General features: G+C 44.7%; 1 protein-coding gene across 4 annotated transcripts in view; it reads left to right on the top strand.

The window, feature by feature from the left end:
- LOC104568900 (SAM and SH3 domain-containing protein 1-like) overlaps positions 1-22863 on the top strand; it is a 517909-nt gene that overhangs the window by 478705 nt on the left and 16341 nt on the right. For 3 of the 4 annotated variants that reach the window (XM_088537031.1, XM_088537030.1, XM_088537033.1), the window contains exons 9-12: positions 10788-10920; positions 14361-15196; positions 19286-19357; positions 21454-21597. In XM_088537031.1, the coding sequence (XP_088393157.1) occupies positions 10788-10920; positions 14361-15196; positions 19286-19357; positions 21454-21597 (1185 nt within the window). The remainder of the gene's footprint in view (positions 1-10787; positions 10921-14360; positions 15197-19285; positions 19358-21453; positions 21598-22863) is intronic. The other variant, XM_088537034.1, reaches the window with a different exon arrangement.

Here is a 22863-nt window from a genome sequence, read left to right as displayed (position 1 = left end):
CTCTAGACAGGCTTTCATAGCCTCTTGCCAAGCTTTGGGATGTAAAGCAGGTGCAGATTGCATATGAATCCCTTTTTGGATTTTAGATAAGGGCCTATTTGTCCTCAGGAGTCAGAAAGTCCAGAGGAAGAGAGGATTTCAAAATTGTATCACATTCCTTCTTTAGACTGAGGTGCCTTTTATGCTTCTTAAAGATAGAAGCCCATTTGATAACTTTGGGGGACTGAACTGCTCTGTTCATGTAAAGCAGAAGCCTAGGACTGCTGTGTCTTCCCCCATCCCTGACTGCTCTGTCTGTAGGGCTCCAGCCCAGCTTGGAGGACCAATATTAGGGTAAACCAACATAAATCCTTTTCTGCACCGTCTGCAGAAAAACTGCTATTTGGCACTAGTTGTCCTATTTGATGCAGGAGTTGCAGGAAGGAGAGAAGCAGGAGAGAGCCTGTGACAAAAGGGTGTGTAATACATAAGCTGTCACTAAAATGAACAACTAATTAACTTTGTTGCCATCATCTGTAGATGCAAGTAAACCAAACTTGTAATTATCACTGGCCCCATTGGTTGGGTTTTTAGTTTTCAGTTTTGATTCAGCCATGCCAAGCTCATTAACACAACTTTCCAGACAGTGTAGCAGATCTCTGTTTGCAGAGTGCCCCAGAGGGCTTCTCCAAGATGCCCTCCAGCTGTGTGTGTCCTTATCAGTCCCAGTAGAGAGACCATAAAATTCACGAGCCTGGAGAATAATAAGCATCTCCCTCCAGCAGAGGTGCTCCAACAGTGCAGTTCACAGATAAGGTGAAACTCCTTTCCCAGCCAGCAGTGCTGTTTTACTTGCCCTTCAAAATCTTCTTTACCAGGACTGTTGACATGGCACCTTTAGCAGTACTGAATTACCATCCCTTTTATTCTCTTTGGAGAGGGTGGCAGCAGTTCTGCAAAGCTGGAGGTGTACTGTACAGATCTGCAACTGTTGTTGTCTTGTATTGATCCACTTCATAATAGGAGACAACAAACCGGGTGCACACAGAAATAACCTAGCCGGAAGGATTCTTTTTGTTGTTCCTGGTCTTTGTGTTACTTCATGAGGACATTTTCATTTATTAAGTTGTTTAATGGGACTAAAAAATAAAAGAATGTTCAGTATTGATTTTGTATCTACTACTGTTGTCAAAGACAGAAAAATGCACCAGAAGGGACTCTGGCTCCTATTCATTTGGAATAGAGTTATACTGTAGCACTTGAAGCAGGGTTGTGTTGCCTGTGCACCTGTTCTCTTATTGGTATAAAGCTAAGTCTAATAAAAGGCTTAGTCTGGTGAAATTATTTCTGACTTATTACAGTTATTACTGTGTTCCTTGGTAAATGTGAAGTGAGAAGAAAAGAAATAATTACGATATAACTTCTGTAGAAGCAATTCCTCGGAGTAAATCTAAGAGCAAATAGAGTAAATCCATGCTATGCTGCATTATATTGTATTTCAGTGATTCAGATTGCTAAATGCAGCCGTTTTTAAATAGATTTTTATCTTAGTTACTGATGGATTCTTGAAGCCTTAGACAGTTCCCATTACTATTGCTGATAAGACCCTATATTACAACAGATGGGAGAAAGCTCTCTTCATGATCTCTTAATATAGTGAGTGTAACTCGTTAGAACCAAGTTAAAAGTCAGTGAACATTGGGAACCAGTATTTAGTACGAAGAAGACTAGCACATGATGCAGATTTGTAATTTAATTTAAATTGAAGCAGCCTCAATAATTTGAGCTTTCTGAAAGCTGTTTTCATTGCAGTTAAACTAGTTACACATGTACTACATTAGGCCATTTTTGCTGTTATCACCTGACTCACCTTTTTTTTTTTTTTTGAGTTATTTTTTTCCCATCAAAGGCGTAAGGGTGGAAGAGGATGTTTCTGTGTTTCAGTGCTGCTGGCAGGGCCCCTCGCGCCCTGCGGGACCCGTAGGCAGCCGCGGAGGGCGGCGGGTGCGGAGCGGGCGCGTGGCTGCGCGCGCGGCTGCGAGGGGCCTAAGGGGTCCGACCGGCGCCGGTGTGCTTCAGTTGGGTGCTATGTTTATTGCCTCTCTCTGCTTTCTTATAATAATGCTACTGCTCGGAAATAGTTGTGGTGAAGGAGGAGTCAGTAATAAGGCGCAGCTTCAAAATGATATTGCGGAATTCCCACATTTTATGGCTAACACAGGGACCTGCTCCTGGGAGGTACTGGCTCTCCTCATTTTCCATTCATCTCATGGGAGGTGTTCAGCACCTCTCAGGAGAAGCCAGGAGCAAAAAAAAATATAGCATATTTTGTTATGATCTTTTCCCCATCTCTCTCTATGCACAAGAGCAGATTTTCCCCTGAGTATGGTAACCCACAGGAGTCTTTGCAAGGGAAACACAAATCATCATTATGGTTTCTAGGACACAACACAAAGTTTGAAGCTAGATCAGTGCTGTGCAGTGATGACAGCAGAATGGGAGATCATGGAGGTATTTGTTTATGTTGTCTAAAACCATTCTAACCTTTGTTACCGTTCTGAAAATTTACAGTATATTTTAGAATCTGCAGGAAAAACACATTTATTAATGATTAAAACTAAATCAATTCCCTTAAAAGTATTATTTACAATGGAAGACCCGCCCAAGTTGTCATCAGATACCATTTAGCTATTTGGGTGCTGGTGGGCTGGATGATTTGCTCTGATGTGATTAGTCTGTAAGAAGGACCCGAAGGAAGATACTGCTGCTGTCATGACTGGAGGAAGAGAACTGGCCTCAGCACGCAGGCAGTGCCCCCCGTTCAGTGTGTTCGTTCTGGCTGCGCTCAGGCAGGGCCTGGTGTCCTCCTCCACCACCAGGCACGTGGCTGCGTATTGGAGGAGCCGCGGGGCTGGGAGGGCAAGTTGGGCTAATTGCAGCGTGCCGCTTTGCGCTTTTATACCTTTTGAACCGTGGGCAGCAAAGTTCAAACAGCCCAATTTTGCCCAATTTCACTGCTTATTACCTAGCAGTGAGGACAGTTTTTCCCCGTGCCCAGTGTCATGCGTGTGTCATCCAGCAGGAGATGCTGTAAGCCGTGGCGTGGCCCCCAGCGTGCAGGAGGGCAAGCCTGCTCGCTTGGAACAAAGCCTCGCACAGTTCCAGAGTTAGAAATCCCCAAAGCCATGTGTTTCCCTGCCCGATTTGGCAGAGCCAGACTGAATAATCTTTACTTGTGGTACAATAGAAAATTTTAATTGAGCTCCTGTCGTTTACCACTTGCCTCCCCCTGCCTCTGGTGTTTCCTTCCTCTTGGTTAGCATGCTGACTTTAATAGTTTAGTTGTTAAAAAAAGCTGTAAAAATGTAACTTAAATTACTACACCCCTCATTAGAGGGGTCTCTCTCTATTTTTATTTTTCTAAATGATATCTGATATGAATTTCACTTCATTCATGTCTTGCTGTTCTACCCCTGTTTTCTGAAGTGGTGGGAAGCTGGTTTCCCGGGCCACTGGTGTACGCCATTCATTAGGATTACAGCATTCTCCAAAGAATAGGGATTCTCCCCAGGCCTCCTCAGCCTCGCCAGAACATAAGATGCAGTTGAGAGAGCCTTGTCTGAGACCCTCTTTCCCAGGCATAAAAGAGCCTGCAGGAGCGCTGAAAAGGAATGCTGAATTGTAGCACATGTGCACGTAATGCAATGCAGAGTTTGGGTCTGCCACGTACACACGCCGGTGATGAGCAGCACACGAGTACAGTCATAATGTCATTAAAATTAATTATTCTAATCAGAGAGAGGAACAGTATCTGGCGTACAGATGCAAACGTCAGCAATGCGCTTCTCAAAATTATTTAACTAAAACCTGGAAACAGTTAACATCTAGGAATTTGCCTAAGCAGCTATTCTGGTATCAAGACAGACCTCCTGGGAGAATTAAATTTTTTCGCTCTCGTTACTTATGACAAATATTTCCCACTAAGTTCAGCAAGCAATGTCGTCACCCGCTAATGTGTAATATATCTGTCACCAGTGCAGCCCTCGGACGCTCCTTTGATTTCCGTGTAAGTAATCACAGAGCGAACACAGACGTGGGATCGCCGCTCTCCTCCCGCATACCTGAGAGGGCTGACACATTTTTTAGACTTTTCGATCTTTGCAATATGTGTTTCAGTCTCTTGCAGTTCATTTTGTTAAGTGGCAAAAACGTTTCTTAGAATTTTCTGAAAATTCTGGAGGCAACGTAGTCCCTAACCTCCGAATATGATGGGGATTGTCACATCTGAGCTTACACGGATTTCTGTAAAGAGCTCCTGTAGCGATTAGAGGTTTGCAAAACTTTCCTAAAGAAACCGGAAACGTCCACAAGTCAAGTTGCTAGCCCAAAAGTTAGACCAGTTTCACTCTTGGCCATGAACTTCTAGGGGGTTTTGGGTTATATTTCAAGGAAGTCACTGTCATGTTTCACTTGATGTGGACTGGTGTGTTATTGCAATTGGAGAACACTAGCTGGTTTTATCTGAAGCTTAGCAGTTTCCCTAGGGTTTTAGATCAGAGTTTTGGGGCTGAAGTAAAATCCAAGAGTAAGAGCCTAGCTAAAGCCAGCCAGTAAATCTAGTTTACATGACCCGTAGGGAGCAGAAAGCTGTATGGTTATTAGCACAAAGATGGAGAAAACCGAGAAAGTATTTTTGGCCGGGCGGCTCATTAAAAAGCAGCCAGTCATGAGAACTGAACGGTGAGTCCTGCTGTGCTTTCACTGCGTGACTGGCCTGGGGTGAGCAGAGGTTAACTGGACACTGAAGGACTTGTCAGGGAGATACTGCCGTTGACTTACAGAGGGTTTTGGTGTGGTGTGTCTTTGCTACTACCTTCTACCAATGGATAGCGCTGCTCCTAATTAGTAGGGGCTTTGGTGGTTGTTTTCTTGTGCCATGAGAGGAGTTGTCCAAGGTAGGGATTTGCCCCATGGTTTGGGATTAGATATGGGTGCATATAAAAGGAGTGGCGATTTACTTGAGCATCTCAGTCTGTCTCTTAGGAAGGGAGGTGAGAGCCCAGCCGAGGAGGAGAAACCCTGTTTTTTGAAAGACACACTGCAGTGCTTCATAAAGCAGCACATGGCAAGTTTTAGACCCATCAGAGTTTTCTAAATTACACATTGTTGGCCTTTCCAGTTCATGGTGATGTTGTATTTTTTTTTCTTCTGACACTGCAAAAAGAAAAAATATTTAAGTTCACTAATTTAAAAAGCACTGAAGCAAGGTTTATTTTTCTGTCAAATTAGCCATTTATAAAGGGGAATTCTCTGGGGGGTCTTTTTGTCAAAAGAATTAAAAATTGAGAATAAAAAGAGCCTGGTAAAGGGCTTAAGTTGTATTTCCTATAGACACAGCCTCCACGCTAGCGGTAGTGTTTGAGGGTCAGTCTTCGTCCTGGCTTTGCACAGATTCTCTGTATTTTTCTCTTTCACTGAAATTCCATAGACAGTAATTAAGGAACCGGAGGCCAGCAAGAGGTCAGCAAGCCTTCGTCAGTGAAAACAGGGATTGTTTGCCATGTACAACACTCCCTTTTTTCCTTGTGGTGAATAGAAGATTTGCTTAGAGCTGATGACTTATGCCTTTCTTGCAAGTTATGCAGCTAGCGAGTAACTGGGGGAATCAATCAGTGAGCAGAAAACAGCTAATTGAGTCCAGCATCGCGCTTTTTCCTCCTTTACATATTCAGCCCTGGAATCGGAGCCAGTTTGGTGTCTGATAATGTAACTCCACAAGAAGAGACATTCTGTGCGCAGGATTCTCAGCGAATACAGCACTTAAGAAGAAGGGTCTAATCCTAAATTTTGGGGTTACGAAGCTGCCTGCAGTTGAGCACTCAGGGGAATTACTTGAAGCTGAGCTTTAGGCCTATAAATGCCGAAGCTGGTAAGTGACCGAGCGCGTAGCATGATGTGGAGGGATGTGTCTCCTGCTTCGGAGATGGAGAAGGAGAAAAGGCTTTTGTGGTTATTCTTAGGCACGGCACCGCATACTTGGATTTTCTCAGCTCTGCTCTTCCTTTCCTTGGGCTTTTGAGCTCTCTGCTGTTCTATTTTCCTGCCTCTGACTTTATCCAGGCATCTCTAACAAAAAAAAAAAAAAATAGAATGGTTGTTTTTGTTGGCGGATGTAAAGCCTGTTAGAGAGAAAGACAAAAGGACACGTGTAGCCACGTCTCCTAAAGCGAACAGCAAAATCTCTGTGTCTGCTGCAGGGCTCGTAGCTCTGGAGCGAGCTAGCGAGTGAGGCGATACGCGTGGAGCTCTGTGTGCATGCGTTTGCCTGCACTACCGGGCAACAATTGCCTGACGGCCAAAAATAATTGCAGCTCGGGCTTAATCAGATATAAGAGATTTCCTGCTTTTTTGGCCTGAAGGTTTCCTAGAGATTTCAGTTTGCAGCTGAGCTACTCCCAGGCATAAAACTGAATTGTAAAAGTTTAACATCTCTCTAAATGGGTTTATGCAGCTCATGTACGAGTCACGTACGGTTTTGTTTGTGGTAGCTTTAACTGGATACCGTGCTAATATTTCTTCAGCACTTTTATTGGGACCTGGCTAGCAGGCTTTGCATAACTTGTGTTTTATAAGGACTGCTGCCGTAAGCCTAGTTTCCAAGCCTAGTCCTGCCCAAGCTAGCTACTGACTTCTGCGTACCCTAGTAAACATCTGCACTTTGTGGGGACACATGCGCGGGAAGGGCTGGTGAGGAGCACACGCAGCCGTGCTCCATCCGGCACCCGAGGAGGGATGAGGCGTCGGAGCTACGGGACGGGGCATGCGCCCTGGGGCCGTGCGGGCGGCCACGCAGTGTCTGGGGGAGCAAAGGGGTTGAAAAGGCAGTGGGGAGTTGGGAGCAGCCTTGCAGAGGACTCCTTGAGTAGCAGCGCGTGTGCGTGTTGCACATTTGTGCCTGGGTGTAAGGCTTTCCCCTGTGCTCTTACCTACGAGGCGATGAAACGCGTGGCACTCAGAGATGCAGTTATGAAACATACTCCAGGCGTAGGGGACAGCAGGGCTGGCACGGGGGCGTCCTTCTCTCAGGGATTTGGGAATGTCTTCCGAGGTTTATGGCCACGTGTGCTGGTGGCAAAGAGCTGTGCGGTGAGGCCGGGCCTGGCCCCTCTCCACACTTTTCCAGCCACGTGTTACGTGCCGTCCCCTCCACGCAGCCCCCGGTCCTCCCAGATGCTGTTAATTTATCTGCCGTCCCGCGCAGGCGGCGTGCGCCCGTGTGGCGCAGCGCGGGGCTGGCCGGCCTTGCGCGCCGGGAGAGCAGCGCAGCTGCGCCGGGGCCGCGCGCGCTCCAAGCGGAGCTGGGAAACGCGGCCTCCGCCCCGGCAGCGCCGCCAAATTGGCCCCCGAGGCCGCGGCTGCGGAGCGGCCGCTATCGCTTTAAAGCGAGGGGGGTTTTGTGTCTTGGCCTGGCCGATTTGTTATGGTTTGGGACCGTGGAGCCAGCTGTCTGCAGGCTGATGTAATGTTGCCCTGGAAACCAGAAATGAAACACTTAGGCATTCGCCACAGAATTACTACATGCAGCATTGGCCAAAATAATTAAAAGTTGAGCCATATGGGCTTTTGGATGGAAAAAAAAAAATGGGAGCGTGGAGGATGGAAATTGAGTTGTTCCTATTTACAGTACTGCAAATCCGCTTGTTTTCCCCTCGGACTGCACAGAGAGGCCTGCGCGAAAGGTCCCTGTGGTCCTCCCAGGCCATGGGGCGCGAGGGCTGCCCCGAAGCTCCGTGCGGCACGCAGCGTAGCTGCGAGAGCCGTCCGGGAAAGCGGCTGCCTAGACCACAGGAATTCTGGAGGTGAGGGTGACTTTCCCACCCGAAATCAAGAAGAGCAGCAGCGGTCTCTGTGATCTCAAAAGCAGGGGAGGAAAAGCGGGTTGGATAAGTAGAAAGGTTTTGGTTTGATTGTTTCCAAATATGTCACTTCAGCCTGAATGTTTGGCTTTTCTTTTTTTTTAATATGAGCTGTGAAAGAAAAGTTGCTTGAGCTGAAAAATTACGCTCAGCACGTCAAATGGGAATATATTGATAATTTCTTTTTTATTTTTTCCCCAATTGTTTCAAAACAGGAAGTTGATGGAAAGGCAGGCTTTTCATTTTGAAGGCATCGGCACTGCTTGACAAGGAAGTTCCTGGCCAGCACCTCTGGCATAGCGACAGAAGGGTTTCGGTCTTTTTGTATCAGGTTATTAACCACCCTTTTCCTTTACAAACGACTCTCGGTGGCACATGCTGCCCAGTGTGATAGGAAGTAGACTGCAAGTGAGACTCTGGTTTTGTTTTCAGTCAAACACGTTCTCAGTGGCGCCTGTTGCTAAATACGAGCCGCTCTCAGGTCTTTGAGCCGAGCATCAGAGCGAGGACGTGTCCGTCGCCGCGTGGAAGGAGCCTTCCCTGGCTCCTGGGAACAAAGGATGCAGAGAGTCCCGAAACCGCAGGAAATACCAGCAAACTCTTTTTATGATGTTACTATATTTATTTTAAAGTGCGGTAGGGCCCCGATGTATCAACCACTCAGATTTGGCGTCAGTATCCCATACGGAAACATATGTTGATGCTCACTTTCACTGTGTTAATAATGAATGCAAACGTCAGGCATCTTAAAATGTTTTTTTTAATATATATATATTTTTTTCTTATATGGAAGCTTCGTACAAGTCAAAGATGAGAAAAAGTTTTTACTGGATATCAATGGGCCAAATTAAGACAGGTTATTTTGTGTCTCAGCATTCCTATTCTTCAGTGAAATCCTAGGATGTAGGATTGGTTTTGAACTGTTCTCTAAATCTAACAGTGTCAGCATTAGATGTGTAATCACAGTGTTAGAAGCAATTAGGTTTTAAGTCCTGCAAGCCAAGGGTGTATGAAAAATAATGAAGGAAAGAAATGACATAAAGCTATTGCATTTAAAATAAACATATTTTGAGTGCAGAGTTTGCATGATGGTTGCTTGCCAGAGTTGCTTAATGGTCTATAAAGACTTGCCTGAACTTCTTAATTACAGGCAATATTCTGTTCTTCACGTTATCTAAAGATGCCTGATGAGGTATGTCTTGTTGCTTGACCTGTCACCAAGTTCTCCCAGCCATAATCTCTGAATTAATGCTCATCCTGCAGCTTAATCTATCTTGATATTAACAAATCTCGTAATCCTCTCTACTGCCTTCATTGTCCTGAAGGAAGACTGTTAATTGCCTATCCAGTTTGTACCCATAATAAATGCATTCCTGTGGGTTTTGGATGTCAGAATGGCAGTTCCTGCTGCCACATGTGGTCCGCTTGGTATTCCTGCTTGTTTTGGAATACCGTGAAGTTTGTGGGAGATCAGTAGTTGAGAGTGTCCTTGCAGGCAGTGGCTGGCGCTTGCTGCGGCGCTGTAAAGCGTGTTCCCGTGCAGTGGGTTTTCAGAGCGGTGCTGATTCCTCCCGGCGCTGTTGGCGCCTTTGAGAACGTAGCTGTGCGTATGCGAGGGTCCTGTCCCATCGCAGGCACTGCTGCTCCGCATCCCGAGCATATCTGGAAAGCAGAAAAACGGTTTTATGCTTGCGCCTGTCTTTTATTCGCTCTCTGGTAAAGCAAAGACAGCATTTTTCATAAGGAAGGGACTTGTTTTTATTTTATTTCATTATTGCCTCGCTGGATGCGAAGAACGGTGCGAATGGGCCAGGTGCCGAGCAAGGTCGGAGCGTGCAGCGCTGCAGCCGGAGCCCGTGCGGGAATGTGCGGGGCCGGGACGTCCGCGAGGAGCCCGAGCCTCCTGCCCCCCTCCCCAGCACTGCGTCCTCCCGCCGCGCTCGTTGCAGGACAGGAAGTAGCACGTCGGAGGTTGGCTCGGGAAAGGGCAGTCGTCTTCTCCTGTGCACAAGGAATGGATTGTTTCAGCCTGTTGTGTCACCGCGGCTGGAGAGGGAGGGTTTTTTTCGTTCTCTGTAATGTTTGATACTTGAGGGAAAACAGCTGGAACTGAGCATACTGGATCAGATGCAAAATGAAACGGGATGCTGGGGAATATGGACTGTACTGTATATCTGCAAAGGTCAGAGTTTTCCCTTGGTCAGAGTTGGAGGAATGCTGTGTCCATCTCGCATCCAGCCTCGAGAGCCTGCAGCAGGAACGTAAGGAGCAGGGAGGAGGAGAGGAGTGTTTTGTAGCTGTGGCAGTTTCTCAGCGAGGCAGATGAGGTCTCCTCCTTCCATTTCCTTCCCGTCCCTTTCTTGTGCTGCTGGTTTTGATTTTCTGGGAAGACCAGGGGGGCGGAAAAAAAGAGAAATCGTCAATGACAGAGTTTCAGTTTGGAGAAGCTGTTTATAATGAGGTTGAAGCAGCAAGTTCTGAGATGCCAGACAGACCAGTGACTGACCCAAACCACAGGAGCAAAACTGGTACTGCAAGAAGAGCCCTGGGGAAGAGCCCTGCCTGAAACGCACGGACAGAGGATGTGGAAGTAGTTATTACACAATGCATGGGAAGAAAGACAAGGGCAGGAATGAATTTCAGTGCCTAGGATCTTACATTGCACAGATTTAGAACTCAAAATGGTATGTTACGCTTTCGGAAAAAGAAAAAAAAATGAAAGAAAGAAAACTCTCAGTAGTTTAAATATTTCTCTCTGACCTGGGCTGAAAATGTAACACCAGTTACAGAGCTGCGTTGTCACAGAGCGGCAGATGAGCTGGGTTACCTTGCCTTGAAGGAGCAAGCCATGGAGCGACTACTTTATTAATATTCCCTTTGTTTCTTTGCCAGTCAAGAGAACAATCCGATGATGAAACAGAGGAGTCGGTGAAGTTTAAGAGATTGCACAAGCTGGTAAATTCTACTCGCAGAGTTCGGAAGAAACTCATAAGAGTGGAAGAAATGAAAAAACCCACCACGGAAGGTAAAGTTCCTGTGATTGAAACTGAACGTGTGAATGTATTTCTCTGTTGAGAGGGGACAGAGTGTGGATGGGAGAGGAGGAGCAGGCTGTGCTTACAGTGAGCAGTGAAAGAGATTGCCTTTTTTATGGTGCATGCATTACCCAAGTAATTACTATTTGAGACTGTAGAAGGAGGAAAGTGACAGTTTGGGATGTGGTTACTGCTGATCTCCTGGGATTCCCACGGCCCTTCATTAAGAGATTAGGGCTTGGTTTATGTTTCGTGCCCTGTGTTGTGTGCTGCTCTGGAGGGAACGCGTTGGAGCAATTCCAGCCCGCTGCCCCACGGGCGCCATGGGGAGGTGAGCACAGCAGCCACAGCGCCCTTCCCTCCTCTGAGGCCTGGCATGCTCTGCTGTAGGAACGTTGCACAGGTGAAGCTCTTAAAATTTGGGGAGGGGAGCATCTGCCTAGTAGCGCAGCTGCTCTACATGGCATCATCCTGTGGCAGAAGTGCAGAAACTCTGCTAGATGTTCTTATGGGACGCTCGCTGCTTCATGCAGTGCTAACTCCTATTCCTGAGGGAGTTTGCCTCTTGAATGAGCCATGCTGCCATGAGACAGGGGGAGAGACAGAGAAAGAGAGAAGGGAAAAGGGGAGAGTGGAGAGAGGGGGACAGAGCTCACCTCCTGGGGATGCCACGCTGCAGAAGGAGCTCTAGATCACCTGTGTCCATATGTGAGCACTGAGGTTAACCAAGCCTGAGCCTCAGTCCCCTCTCTGCAAGTCCTGCCCGAGTCCTCCCTGCAGAGCAGTGGACGCCCCCATAGATTAGCAGCCTTCCCAGGATCATGTGCTGCGATTCCTTTCACTTTGGAGTGAACTGGGCCGCCTTTGTTCCATGCTAGCATACTGCAGGAGAGCTCACGCATCTTCTTTGGCATGTGGCAGGATACTGTCAGTAAATACATTTAGCATGCCCCTCTCTTGTACGATGGTCATGCTACTGGCCAGAGTGAAAGGCTCAGGCAGTCTAGGGCTCTGGCCAGAGCAGCCAGCTTGGTCTTGAGAAGATTTGGTTATCCCCTCAAAGAGGATTTAAAATTAGAGCTGAATATAAAGCTGAGTTACCTCAGCAGCAAAAACACAGCCTGTGAGAAGGGGCAAAATAGAACCATATTTTCCTGCTCCAGAGCTGCTTTTCCTCGCCTGGCCCATGGGGCTGGGTGTGGAGAGCTGCAGGGTGCCATCAGCCACCGTGGTGGGAGCAGCTGCAGAAGCGGCCCGCACGGGGCCTCTGGATGTGGGACAGCTTCCTACAGTTTCACCAAGCTTGCTCCTCATCATGGTAACTGACTGTTTTGCTGCAGTTCCTTCTCTCACAGCTTTCCACCCTTGTTTCAAATTCTGCTTCATCTCCTTATTTCCTTTTCTCCCTCACTCTTTTCCTTAAACTCCCAGTTCCTTCCAGATTTTTTTCCACTGAGCTGAGCCACCCATGCCCCTCATTTGGAGAAAAATCACCAAATTCACTATTGTCACCAAGAAAAATGGTTAAACATATCTATAACTCTGTGTTTGTTTGTACTACCGTGCTGGTGTCCCTTTGTAGATTGGCTCTTGGGAAATGGTGTAACAAAAAGAATTACTGCTAAATAACAACATGAATTACTTCTACATAACTCCTACAAAAGCAAAAGAACCTCTTAAGCAGGCAAAACGACTAGATACATACAAATTTTTTTTTTCTCAGTAAGATTCTCCTAGGCCCCTTTTTTCTTACATGACAAATAAAAAGTCAAAATGTTGTACATCCCCATTTCTCATAGTGTAGGTCTAAATTCCCCTTTCTGTACATCAGAGGACTCTGCAAGGTCACAAAACGTACTCCAGGCAGATTTGGAGATTGCCATCTGCATTTTACCTGCATTTTACTGGATTAGGTTATTGAGATCTTTCCTTCTATACTGCTAATCAGTATAGAAGTGTGAACTCTTGTGAAATTCTAGATCATTGTAAAATTTGATCGATAAATCTGGATGTTCTGGTGGACAGTAGTATGTGCTAGTATCTGAATACATGAGTGTTTTATGTTAATCTTCTCTTAATTGAATTCCTGAATCTTCCTAATGTTGGGGCACTTTTTATGTAGTATTTAAAAACAAATCACATCTACATCTGTGTCATGATGGGTTTGTGTCATGGATGGATTCCAAATAACATCTGTTGCAGTGTTGACACACAATGCATATTTTACAAGCTGTTTAAAAACATATTTACTCAGGGGACTAAAGCAGTTTATCAATACGGATTCAGCCCCAGAAGAAAGTCTATTTTCTTTCAAGTCCAAAATTAAAAGAGAAAAAATCAGGTTGTACTACTTCAGTGAACATGGAGTTAAAATCAGACTCCAATAGACCCTCAAGAGTGAAAGTGATGTGTGAGATGTCATCTGCTCTCCCATCACTGCCACAGCTAGTTTCATCTTGGAAAAACAGTGTCTTAGGTTGCAGCAAATATGTGTCAAATATGTTTTGCCAAGAGAGTGAAGATGAGACTGGAAGCCTGTATGAGGCAACTGATCTTTCATCTCAAAAAGATCTTACTGGCTAAACTAGTTTAGGAAATCATAAATATTTTGGAGTTGGATCAAATTTAGCTCTTCTGCAACATTGTTGAATATTCAACGAATCGAAGATGAAGGCAAAGTCAACCCCTACTAAATGGAAGTTTGTTTTTAAAAGGAAGTTTGTGTGACCTGCATTGAGTTCTGTGAAAGGAACAAAATTCAGTTGCATTTCTCTATGCGTTTCTGATATATATGTCTATGAATGCCGTGAAGTATGTCAGGTAGGACTGAGATGGATGTGCATTCTTGTTTGACTCTTTTCCTTACTTCTGCATCCAAAACCTGAGCCTAACTTTCAAGAGAAAATACTGGGGGAAAAAAAATTAAATGATAAATGTGAAAATGAATTACTGTTTTTCCTTCACACCATCCCCAAAAAGAGTCCTGGTCCTTTGCCCGTATTCAGTACTTCTGTTTCAGAAAGTCTTCTTTCCTTCTCTAATACATAGTTGGTGAAAACCATGTGTTTCTGTCATTAGCAGGACACTGCTGAAATTGGCACACCCACAATTTGACCTACATTTTTTTTCTTTGCATGTATTTAAGTAAATTCTGTGTAGATAAAATTGATGCCTCTTTTTCCATCAAAAGCCCGACTCTTTTCATTTCATCCTTGAGTTCAGCTGTATTCTTTTCTGGGACAAATACTGCTTTCTACAGCAATGCTGGGTGCTATGGCCTGTGATTAACTTGTCCCAGAATTCTCACTTCGCAAATGGAAGGAACTGGTTCAAATTTATCCACCCATAAATACCTTCTGGACTTCTTATATCAAGAGGAGACTGCCTTCCCCTCTAAATAGATGCTTTGTGCTGTTTTTGTCCCCTGTAGGTGTGGAAGAGCACTCGCTGGACAATTCTGCCATCCTGGATGACAGATCGGCACTTTACTCGGGAGTTCACAAGAAGCAATTCTACTTGGATGGCTCCTGCGAGAAGCAGACAGAGGATGACTTGGACTCGCTCACGCCTTCTCCCTCCTCCAGCAGTCTTGATACTTGGGGAGCTAACCGGAAGCTGGTGAAGACCTTCAGCAAAACTGATAGCCGTGGCCTTATCAAGCCCCCCAAGAAACTCGGGACTTTTTTCTCTTACCCAGAAGAGGAGAAGACCCAGAAAGTTTGCCGCTCCTTGACAGATGGGGAGATGAAGAAGAGCCTCGGCTCCCTGAGCCATGGGGTAAGTACAGAAAGCATTTGCTTTTATGACAGCAACAGGCACAAGCACCATCTTCTGGTGTCCCTGGAGGAGATTCAGAGTGTAAGGAAGCAGATCCGATTGAAGAAAATGGATACTAACTATTCCTGTTCCAGAGCTTTTCTTTGTCAGCGCCCTGCTAGGAAAGGAGCAGCCCCCACAACTTGCGACCTGCAATTGCTGCGGCACAAAGCGAAAGGGGGTGGAGGTTGTGGCTTCCCAAACAGAAGGCTACGAGGGCGCACTTCTGTCAGCGAGTTCAATATCACCTATGTGGTGGAGAGAAGCCTGTACAGTCACCTCAACCTCTCACAGTTGGTGCGTCCCGTTACTGACAGGACCCTGAGCAAGGCCGACAAGCAGGACCTGAGGAGATGCCTGCTGGAGGAGGATGAGGAGGCCAAGAGGAAGTGGGCTGCCACAGTGGATCGCTGTACTAAAAGGGTTCTCTTGAGAATCCACCAAAAGTCTGTGAGTCAAAGAGTTGCCATGAAGGTGGCCTTCCAGTTTCTGTGAGGTTGCAGTTGACATTTATTGCTTTGTGCTTTTAACTGAAATTCTGCACTTTCCCTATTTTCCTTACCTTTAGGGACACTTAAGTGCTGTAATTTTTCCATAACAGAAAAGTATACCAGTATGCCATGACGAGCTTGATATAATCCTGTCAGAAAAGGGTTTTGTTGAGTGTACAGTTTCCATGTGCACAGAATAACTCAATGAGAGAAATAAAATATGAGAAAATGCTGTTTTATAACTTTTGCGAGAGCAGAAATTGAGGTTATTGATGAAAAGAAGCTTTAAGAATCTATAAAATTGTTTTCCTGCTGCTTTGGAAATCAGCATTCTTTTAAAGGGATTCTGTGAGATATGTAAAATTTTTAAAGGATTAGAGCATGCTTAGTCAACTGTGCTCTGTTTCTCTCCTGCCGTCTGTTGTTGCCTCATATTGGCCTTCCCCTTCACAGTTTCCATCTCATCTGCTGAAGCAGCCCACCCAGCTCTGTAATTTCCGTCACACTCACAGCTGCAGAAAGTTGGGGACGTTTACATTATGTAGACGCTGACCTCCTGCTTACTGCTCACCACCACCAAAAGTGTCCCTGGCCACTGCTCCTGCTTTCGAGCATGAGATGAAGGTGGGACCTTCCCTCATGGCAATGTGGAAGAGGGAGCAGGGGGTGGCCAAGAACGGAAATGTTCCTGTACATTAGGAAACTGAGTGAATTAAGTGATCTGAGATTCCAAAGAAACCCAATCTTTGCCACGACTCTTCCTGCCTATTTGACCCAGTTTTGGTAGTTTCCTTCACCGTGATGTTGAGTTTCCTGGGAGCTTGCCCTTGGAGCCAGCCAGATCTTCAGAGCTGAGCCAAACAGTCTGTTGGCTTGGCAATTTTGATGAGTTCCCTACTTTAGCGGATGGAAAGAGTGGTAGACCCATAATATTAAGCAAAATATTCCGGTGAACAATACAGTAGAAAGAGGATGTTTTTCCTCTTGAATTACAGCTTTATTTTGAGAGGCCCCCGCTTCATTTCTTCAGGTTTGAGTTGTTCAGGATGTGAGAGAGAGACGGAGAGCACTGTGCTCCCCCTGAGTAATGATCAGTCACCGGTGGGAGCTAACCACGGCTTGCCGGTTCACCTTTTTTACTTTTGGTCACAGTAGTAGGAGTCTGTTTCTACCCGATACCATTCTCTCCTTAAGAGAGAATTTCACTATTTCTTCTGCATTTACTGCTTGCCTTGTACCTGGCTTGATACTGTTCCTTTTCATTAACATAGTACTCAGAAGACATCCTTTCTACACAAGGACTTTACAAGCGACAAAAGACACCTGACTCACCCGTATGTGAGTTGAATAGTAGGGGGATATGAGCAGGCAAATGCATATTTATGTGTGCCGGAGATGCCCCTTAATTAAAAACACGGACTAAAGCTGTCATTGTAAATGCGGATGCCAAAGACAGGCTTTTCAGTTCTCCTGGTAAGCAGTCTCACTGCAGTAACTGGACTGATTTGTGCTTATTCACAGAGATACAGTCGGAAAAGAAATGGATGACACTTTGTCGTTGTTGTTGTTGAGAAACTCCTCAGTTAACTGCTTCTCCAGCCTTTGGTAAAGGGGATAAGTGGTAGGGATCGACTGCCCTTGCTAGCTTTTCCAACACTCTTCCTCTGAAACTGCAAAACACTGGTAAACTTCTCTTGACCTTGCAAGTAATGCTGTTCCTCCTTCTTAGAAACACGTAGCGCTTGTTTGCTGCAACCTCAGGGAAATTGCAATGCCTGTGTATTCAGTGGAACTGGTCACTCTGTCTTGCCTTACCATTCATTTTTGTCATTTATATTTGTTTCAGTGACCTGGACATGCATGAATTTTTCAATTCGCATCGGTTTTTCTTTTCTCCCAAAATGATAATACTTTTGATTGCATGGCCATTCCATTGAATATCCCTTTCCTCATCCACAGACCTTTTGTTTGGTACAGAATTACTAAGGTCTTTTCTGGAATCGAAAGGTGAAAGTTAAGTGTTGGATGTATGGGGAGGTCCATCATGGAACAAGAAGAATCCTTAACATGGTTCATCTTAATCAGCAACCATTTTGCTCTCCAAAGTGCCTGCTATGAGAGGAGTTCTGCCTCGTTGGAGAGACGTTTGCTCAGAGCAGTTCCAGATGTCCCCCCTCCGTGGCTGGGATTGCCGTGCGCTGCAGGGTTACTTAGGACGGGCCCTTCGCAGAAGGGCAGCATTACTCATAGCGAGATGTGCTATGCTTTACAAACTGCTCTTATTACTTGTGGTTAGTCTCAAATGCTTTCCAAAAACAATTTCGGAAAGCTCTGCCATAGTCCCGTTGCCTTCTGGAGGGCAAACATTTTGAAGAATTCTCCATGGCAGCAATTCTGTTCATGTGTGTGAGGCCTAAACAAAGCTGGCAGACAGTTCTAAGGGAGTTGTGGTTAGTGCAAAAATCGGCACCGTAGGTGTGCAGCAACAAACCTTAAGAAATTATGTGTATGATGATGAGCAGCGAATGAGGCAAGAATAATGTGTGCTTTAACAGAGCCAATTAATAGAGTTGTTTATTAAGTGGCCCAGTTTATGGAGGACTTGTGTCTTTGTTATACAGTGGTAGTAAAGTGGTAGTTCTCAGATAGTGGATCTTCACCCTTATTGTAATAATTGGCGAATCTTTTGTAGGTTTGATCTGATGCCTAGTTAAGTCGTAAGTATCTTTCAGGTTACTCCATTGTTCAGGCCCTAAAAATGCACAGTTTGCAAATTCCAAATCTTTTGCATCCTGTTTGTCTCATGTCTGACTGTATTGAGAATTTTTATAATAGAGGTCTGTTAATCATTAAACCCATACTTCAGAGTCAAAGCTGAATGAGTAGATTGTAGTTGCCATGTCCACATTTTCCTGCATTGCCTTTTGAGGCTCTTCGCAGAGCCACGTAACAGGCAGCTGGTTACATTGCAGAGTTTGTTGTTCAAAGGCAAAACAAACTATTTGACCTGTTGGATTGCCACACAAAAACTCAGAGTTCTCTCTGAGTCGCCCTAAGGGACTGGTCTCTTTTCAAGTGATACCAAAACATTAGCAGAGACTCATCTGCCAAATTTAAATGCCCTGGTGTCAGCTGCGGAAGCACAACTGCACTGAGCTTAGCTGCCCTTTGATTTGAGGAGGAAGCAGCAGCATGGTGCTGATGGTTTTTAATGCAAGATGATCATGGCAAACTGCAGCTGTGCATTCAGCTGAACGGGAGCGTAGAGTTTGAGTTGCTCTGTAGGTGATAGTGCCTCCGAAACCATGACCTGGTTTCTCCCTAAAAGTAGCAGAACTGCCATGTACTGCCAGGGAAGTTGTGAGAAATACCTCAAATACCCCATCTTGGGGCTTCAGGGCTTGTTGCTTGTTTGTTTGTTTTGTTTTGTGCCCCCTTTTTTTTTTTTTGTATGGGTATGGGAGGTGCTTTTAAAGCTTCTGGGGGCACAATGCCTGTGAACAGCTGGAGGGGGCCTGTTTTCCCCTGCTCTTGCCAGGGGTTTCCCCTCCAAGGCTGCTAGGGTTGCGGGTGTTTCAGGGGAAGTTAAGCAGATGCAGCTGTTCCCAGAAGGTAGGTTGTGCAGAGCTTTAGAGGATCAGTTCTCCTCCGATTCAGTACTAGTGTGGGCTAACTGAAGGGAGACGCCAGGGCTGAGGTGGAGTTGCCAGAAACCTGGAAAACTTTATGCATGAGATGAATGAACAATTTCCTCACGCCAAAAGTCTATTTTTTTTTCTTTCTTTTTAAATAAGAGTAGGCAATAGATGACTCAACAGCAGCAGACCTTAGACCACGGAGTCGTCTCTGGAAGAGACGAATGACTCAAGTTGTTTTACAGCTGCGTTCTGGGTTCGTGGTGCTTGAATCTTTGGTCTCCCATCCTTTTGTTTGTTTGTTTATCTCCATGTTTGCTCATGTTACGGTTTTCAGTAACATCCTTCAAATCACACATGTTTGGACTGAGCTAATCATTGTGATACAGCTGTTTCTATATTTTTTTTTCCAGAGAACCTGTAGCTTTGGAGGATTTGACTTGACAAATCGTTCTCTTCATATTGGAAACAGTTCTGACCAAATGGTGAGTGAAAGAATGTGCATGCTTGAAATAGCACTGAGTGAAATGCACAATAGAGTTATAATAGGCCTAAGTGTAATTTAGGCCCATAATAGCAGTTTGGGGATCCAAGAAAGCAGGGTGTCTTTTTTAACCACAGACTTCCTTAGCTTTGAGAATAACATATCCGCCCATATCCATATGTGTATGAGTATTTATAAACCATGTGGCTGAAGATGCAGGAACAAGTGATCAAAGCACAGATCTGGGGGCACATCCGTGGACTGTTCCTGTGTGTGACTTCCTCAGAGCATCTCTCCAGGCAGAACACAATCACGGTACTTTCCTGGTAAAGCAGTTACTTCTCGGAATGACGAGGCAACCTTTCACTCAGTGAAGATGTGCAAGTTGTTTGGGTGGAGGTCACTACAGAAGTGATTTCTTACTCGTTTTCTCATTGTGTCGAAGAACTGTGGAGTAGACCAGCATCCCCTTGTGCTGGGTGCTGTTGGATTGATCACAGTGCAGTGTTTTGTTATCTTTTAATAAAAATGTAATAAAATAACTGCCATGAGAATTACTCCCTTTATGTTACTCATGTTGATCCTAGTGTTAATGCTCATCAGACTATGGCCAGAATTAATTGTGAGCCAGAACATTATATCAAATTAAATTGCCCATATATTTTTTTTCTTTTTTTTTAATATAAGGAAGAACCTCTACTATCTCAGATTTAGCTCCAATGATTTCTCTTCTTTACTTTCAATTAAGTTTAAATTGTTATATATATCCCCCATCATTTTACTAGCTGTGTTTTTCTTTTTTATCAAAATTTTCCCTAAATTGGACCAAACCGTGAGTAATTTTTTTCATCAATATTCTACTCAAGGTAAAACTTAACCTCCAAAATCACAATGTTTATACATAGCTAGCTTGGCATATTTTGTTCACTGTATGTTTTTGACATAGGAAAGTGTGAAGTTTAGATGCTACATTTTTCCAATAGTGTCAACAATGGGACAAATACAGTGCACCAGAGTAATCTGTGCAGATGAAGAACTGTTGTCAAAACTATGCAACATGCAAGTCCATTAGTCAGAGAGGTTTGTTTGTTTGTTTGTTTCAGAATAGATCATTCAAATAGCTATTCTCAATTTCTGCTAAAAGAGGATTACAAAGAAATTGTAATCAGAAAAAAAATTGTAAGGGGAAAAAAAGTATCCGAAGTGTCAGTTAACCTTCACAAAGACTTGTTAGGAGAACATGATGAAGTAACAAGCATGCATAAATTTAGAAAAAAGAGAGAGAGAGAGAGAGAGAGAGAGAAACCAAACCAGTGTACCTGTATTTTAGGGTTTGTTATTTATCTAAATTGTCTTCTAAAGTTGTTTCTTGCACCAAGTCAGAGACCAAATTCAGCAGTCAAATTATCAAGTAGGTTTTGGTCCTGTGTGCAGTGTAATTGTTGGTGTATCCTTAGCAATTGGCAGCCAGTTTAGTCCTGCACTTACCTGCGTACAAGTGAGAGGCCTAGGAGTAGCTGTGCGAGTGCAACGGCTGGTGGATGCAGTGGCTCCCCTGCTTCCCAACCCCCCTCCCCCTTTTTTTTTTCCACAATTCACAGTAAAACCACAAAGCAGGTCGTGGAGAGAGGTTGACTGAATGCCTGTCTGAAAATAAAGCGTAAATTTAGGTAGGCAATACAGGTATGCAAATATGTATTTTGCTGGGGTCTCGGAGGTCCCCGGAGTGCAGCTGTGGTATGACCAGCATGAGGCACAAGCCGCTGTTGTGCCTCCCCTGAGGAGGAGGGTTAGTCTCAGTCCATGGAGTTGCCTGTTGACAAAGTAAAATATTTAGCTGGAACTCCAAAGGATGAGGGCAGCCTTACAGATGCTGGCACATCCACATGCAGTGCCAACAGAAAAGATTGCAAGCCAGGCCTTAGGAGCAAGAGGCCTGGGGAGGACTGCTGCGGTGCCTTGCACGAGTTCTTGCCAGTGACTTAGAGCAGTGACCAGGACACCATTGCTCCCATCCCCTGGCTGCCTGGATATTGCTGCACTAAGGAGAAAATGGCTCTGGCATTTTACAAGTGTAAACCTTGCTTAATTTTGCAGGGCAAAGAAGGAGACTTTGTTTATAAAGAAGTGATCAAATCGCCATCTGCATCTCGTATATCTCTGGGGAAAAAGGTGAAGTCTGTCAAGGAAACCATGAAGAAAAGGATGTCAAAAAAATACAGCAACTCTCTGTCTGAGCAGGTATGTAAGATTGCAATGGACTCAATGTTATAGACATGATAATTAACATTGATTCCCATTCTTCAAGGTGTTATTTAAGAAGTCTGTCAGGTCAGGAAGAAATTTCTTCCAAGAGCATGTGGTATGGCTTATTCCTCTAGTCTTTTAAAATCCCTCACTGTGAAATGGCTTCTTATAGAAGCCCAGCTGTGAAAATGCACTCTCGGATTTTTCATTCAAGTACCTTATCATCAGAAGCCTGTGGTTGATGGCACTACACATCCTGCTCTGTGTTGCCATCTCTTTATTTATCATCATTATTTATTGAGGGAACTGGTCTATGGCAGAGGGTCACAATAGTATGTTTAATCTGCAATTTGTACCTTAGTTTAAATTCCCAGCATAGCTCTGTGTACACTGTTGTTCTCCTTTACTGTAGATCTGCTTTCCATCATAACTGGCCCTCTGCAACAGCCCATTAAAATAGATGCACAGTGAAGTGAGGGAGGGGCATCCCATGGAAGATTTTCCTATTTTTTTTTCATTACAGATTTTTATAGCTCATTCTTAAAGGCAAACCTGAAGTGCATTAGTTGTAAAACTAAACTTTGAATTTTAGCGGACTAAGAACAATTGCTGCATTTTTCCAAAAGAATCCCTTTGGTACACTTTGGATTCCTTGCTTTGGACTGTCAGAAATTCTTAAAACCAGTCTTTCCACTTGAAATGTGTAAGTAATAACTTATAAAACCGCTGGCAAAGCAGGACTTTTCTGTGGGCAAACATCGCCCTCAAGTGGTCGCTTACCAGCACTGGATCACGGGGCTGTTCTGGAGAGGAAAGTGGAAATACAGTCGTGTCCCCCTGATTAATGCCAAGTTGTTTGTAAAGGAGTTCTAGTAAATCAGGTTGAGATAACAACCTCCAGGTTATTGAACTGGATGGTTTTATGGACAGCTTGAAGTAATGCAGTGGAACACTGGAATTTCTTTCTTGTAGGAGTATTAGGCCATGTTTGTTCAAGACCTGGAGCAATGCTACAGCTATGCCTACACTTAAAAAAATAAGGTCTAACAGTATGATCTGGCATTGAGAAGAAGATGCTTTGGTGCCTGACTGGCTTTACAGTGCCCCTTTGGAAAGTCTGCCTGAGAAAGATATCCACTGAGAAATCAGTTTACAATTAGCAACATTTCCATTCTCTGGTTCTCTCCAAGATTGAGTTGACCTCTGAAGTCAAGTGCTGGGATGATTTTTTTTGATGATTCTGAAGTATGAAAATAATAG

The sequence above is a fragment of the Tinamus guttatus genome, unplaced genomic scaffold, assembly GCF_059628265.1.
Source record: "Tinamus guttatus ecotype Peru unplaced genomic scaffold, ASM5962826v1 Tinamus_guttatus_pri_ptg000716l, whole genome shotgun sequence".
In the NCBI taxonomy this organism is placed as follows: domain Eukaryota; kingdom Metazoa; phylum Chordata; class Aves; order Tinamiformes; family Tinamidae; genus Tinamus; species Tinamus guttatus.
The sequence above is the reverse complement of the archived record's forward strand: the minus strand, read 5'-3'. Positions and strand labels throughout refer to the sequence as shown.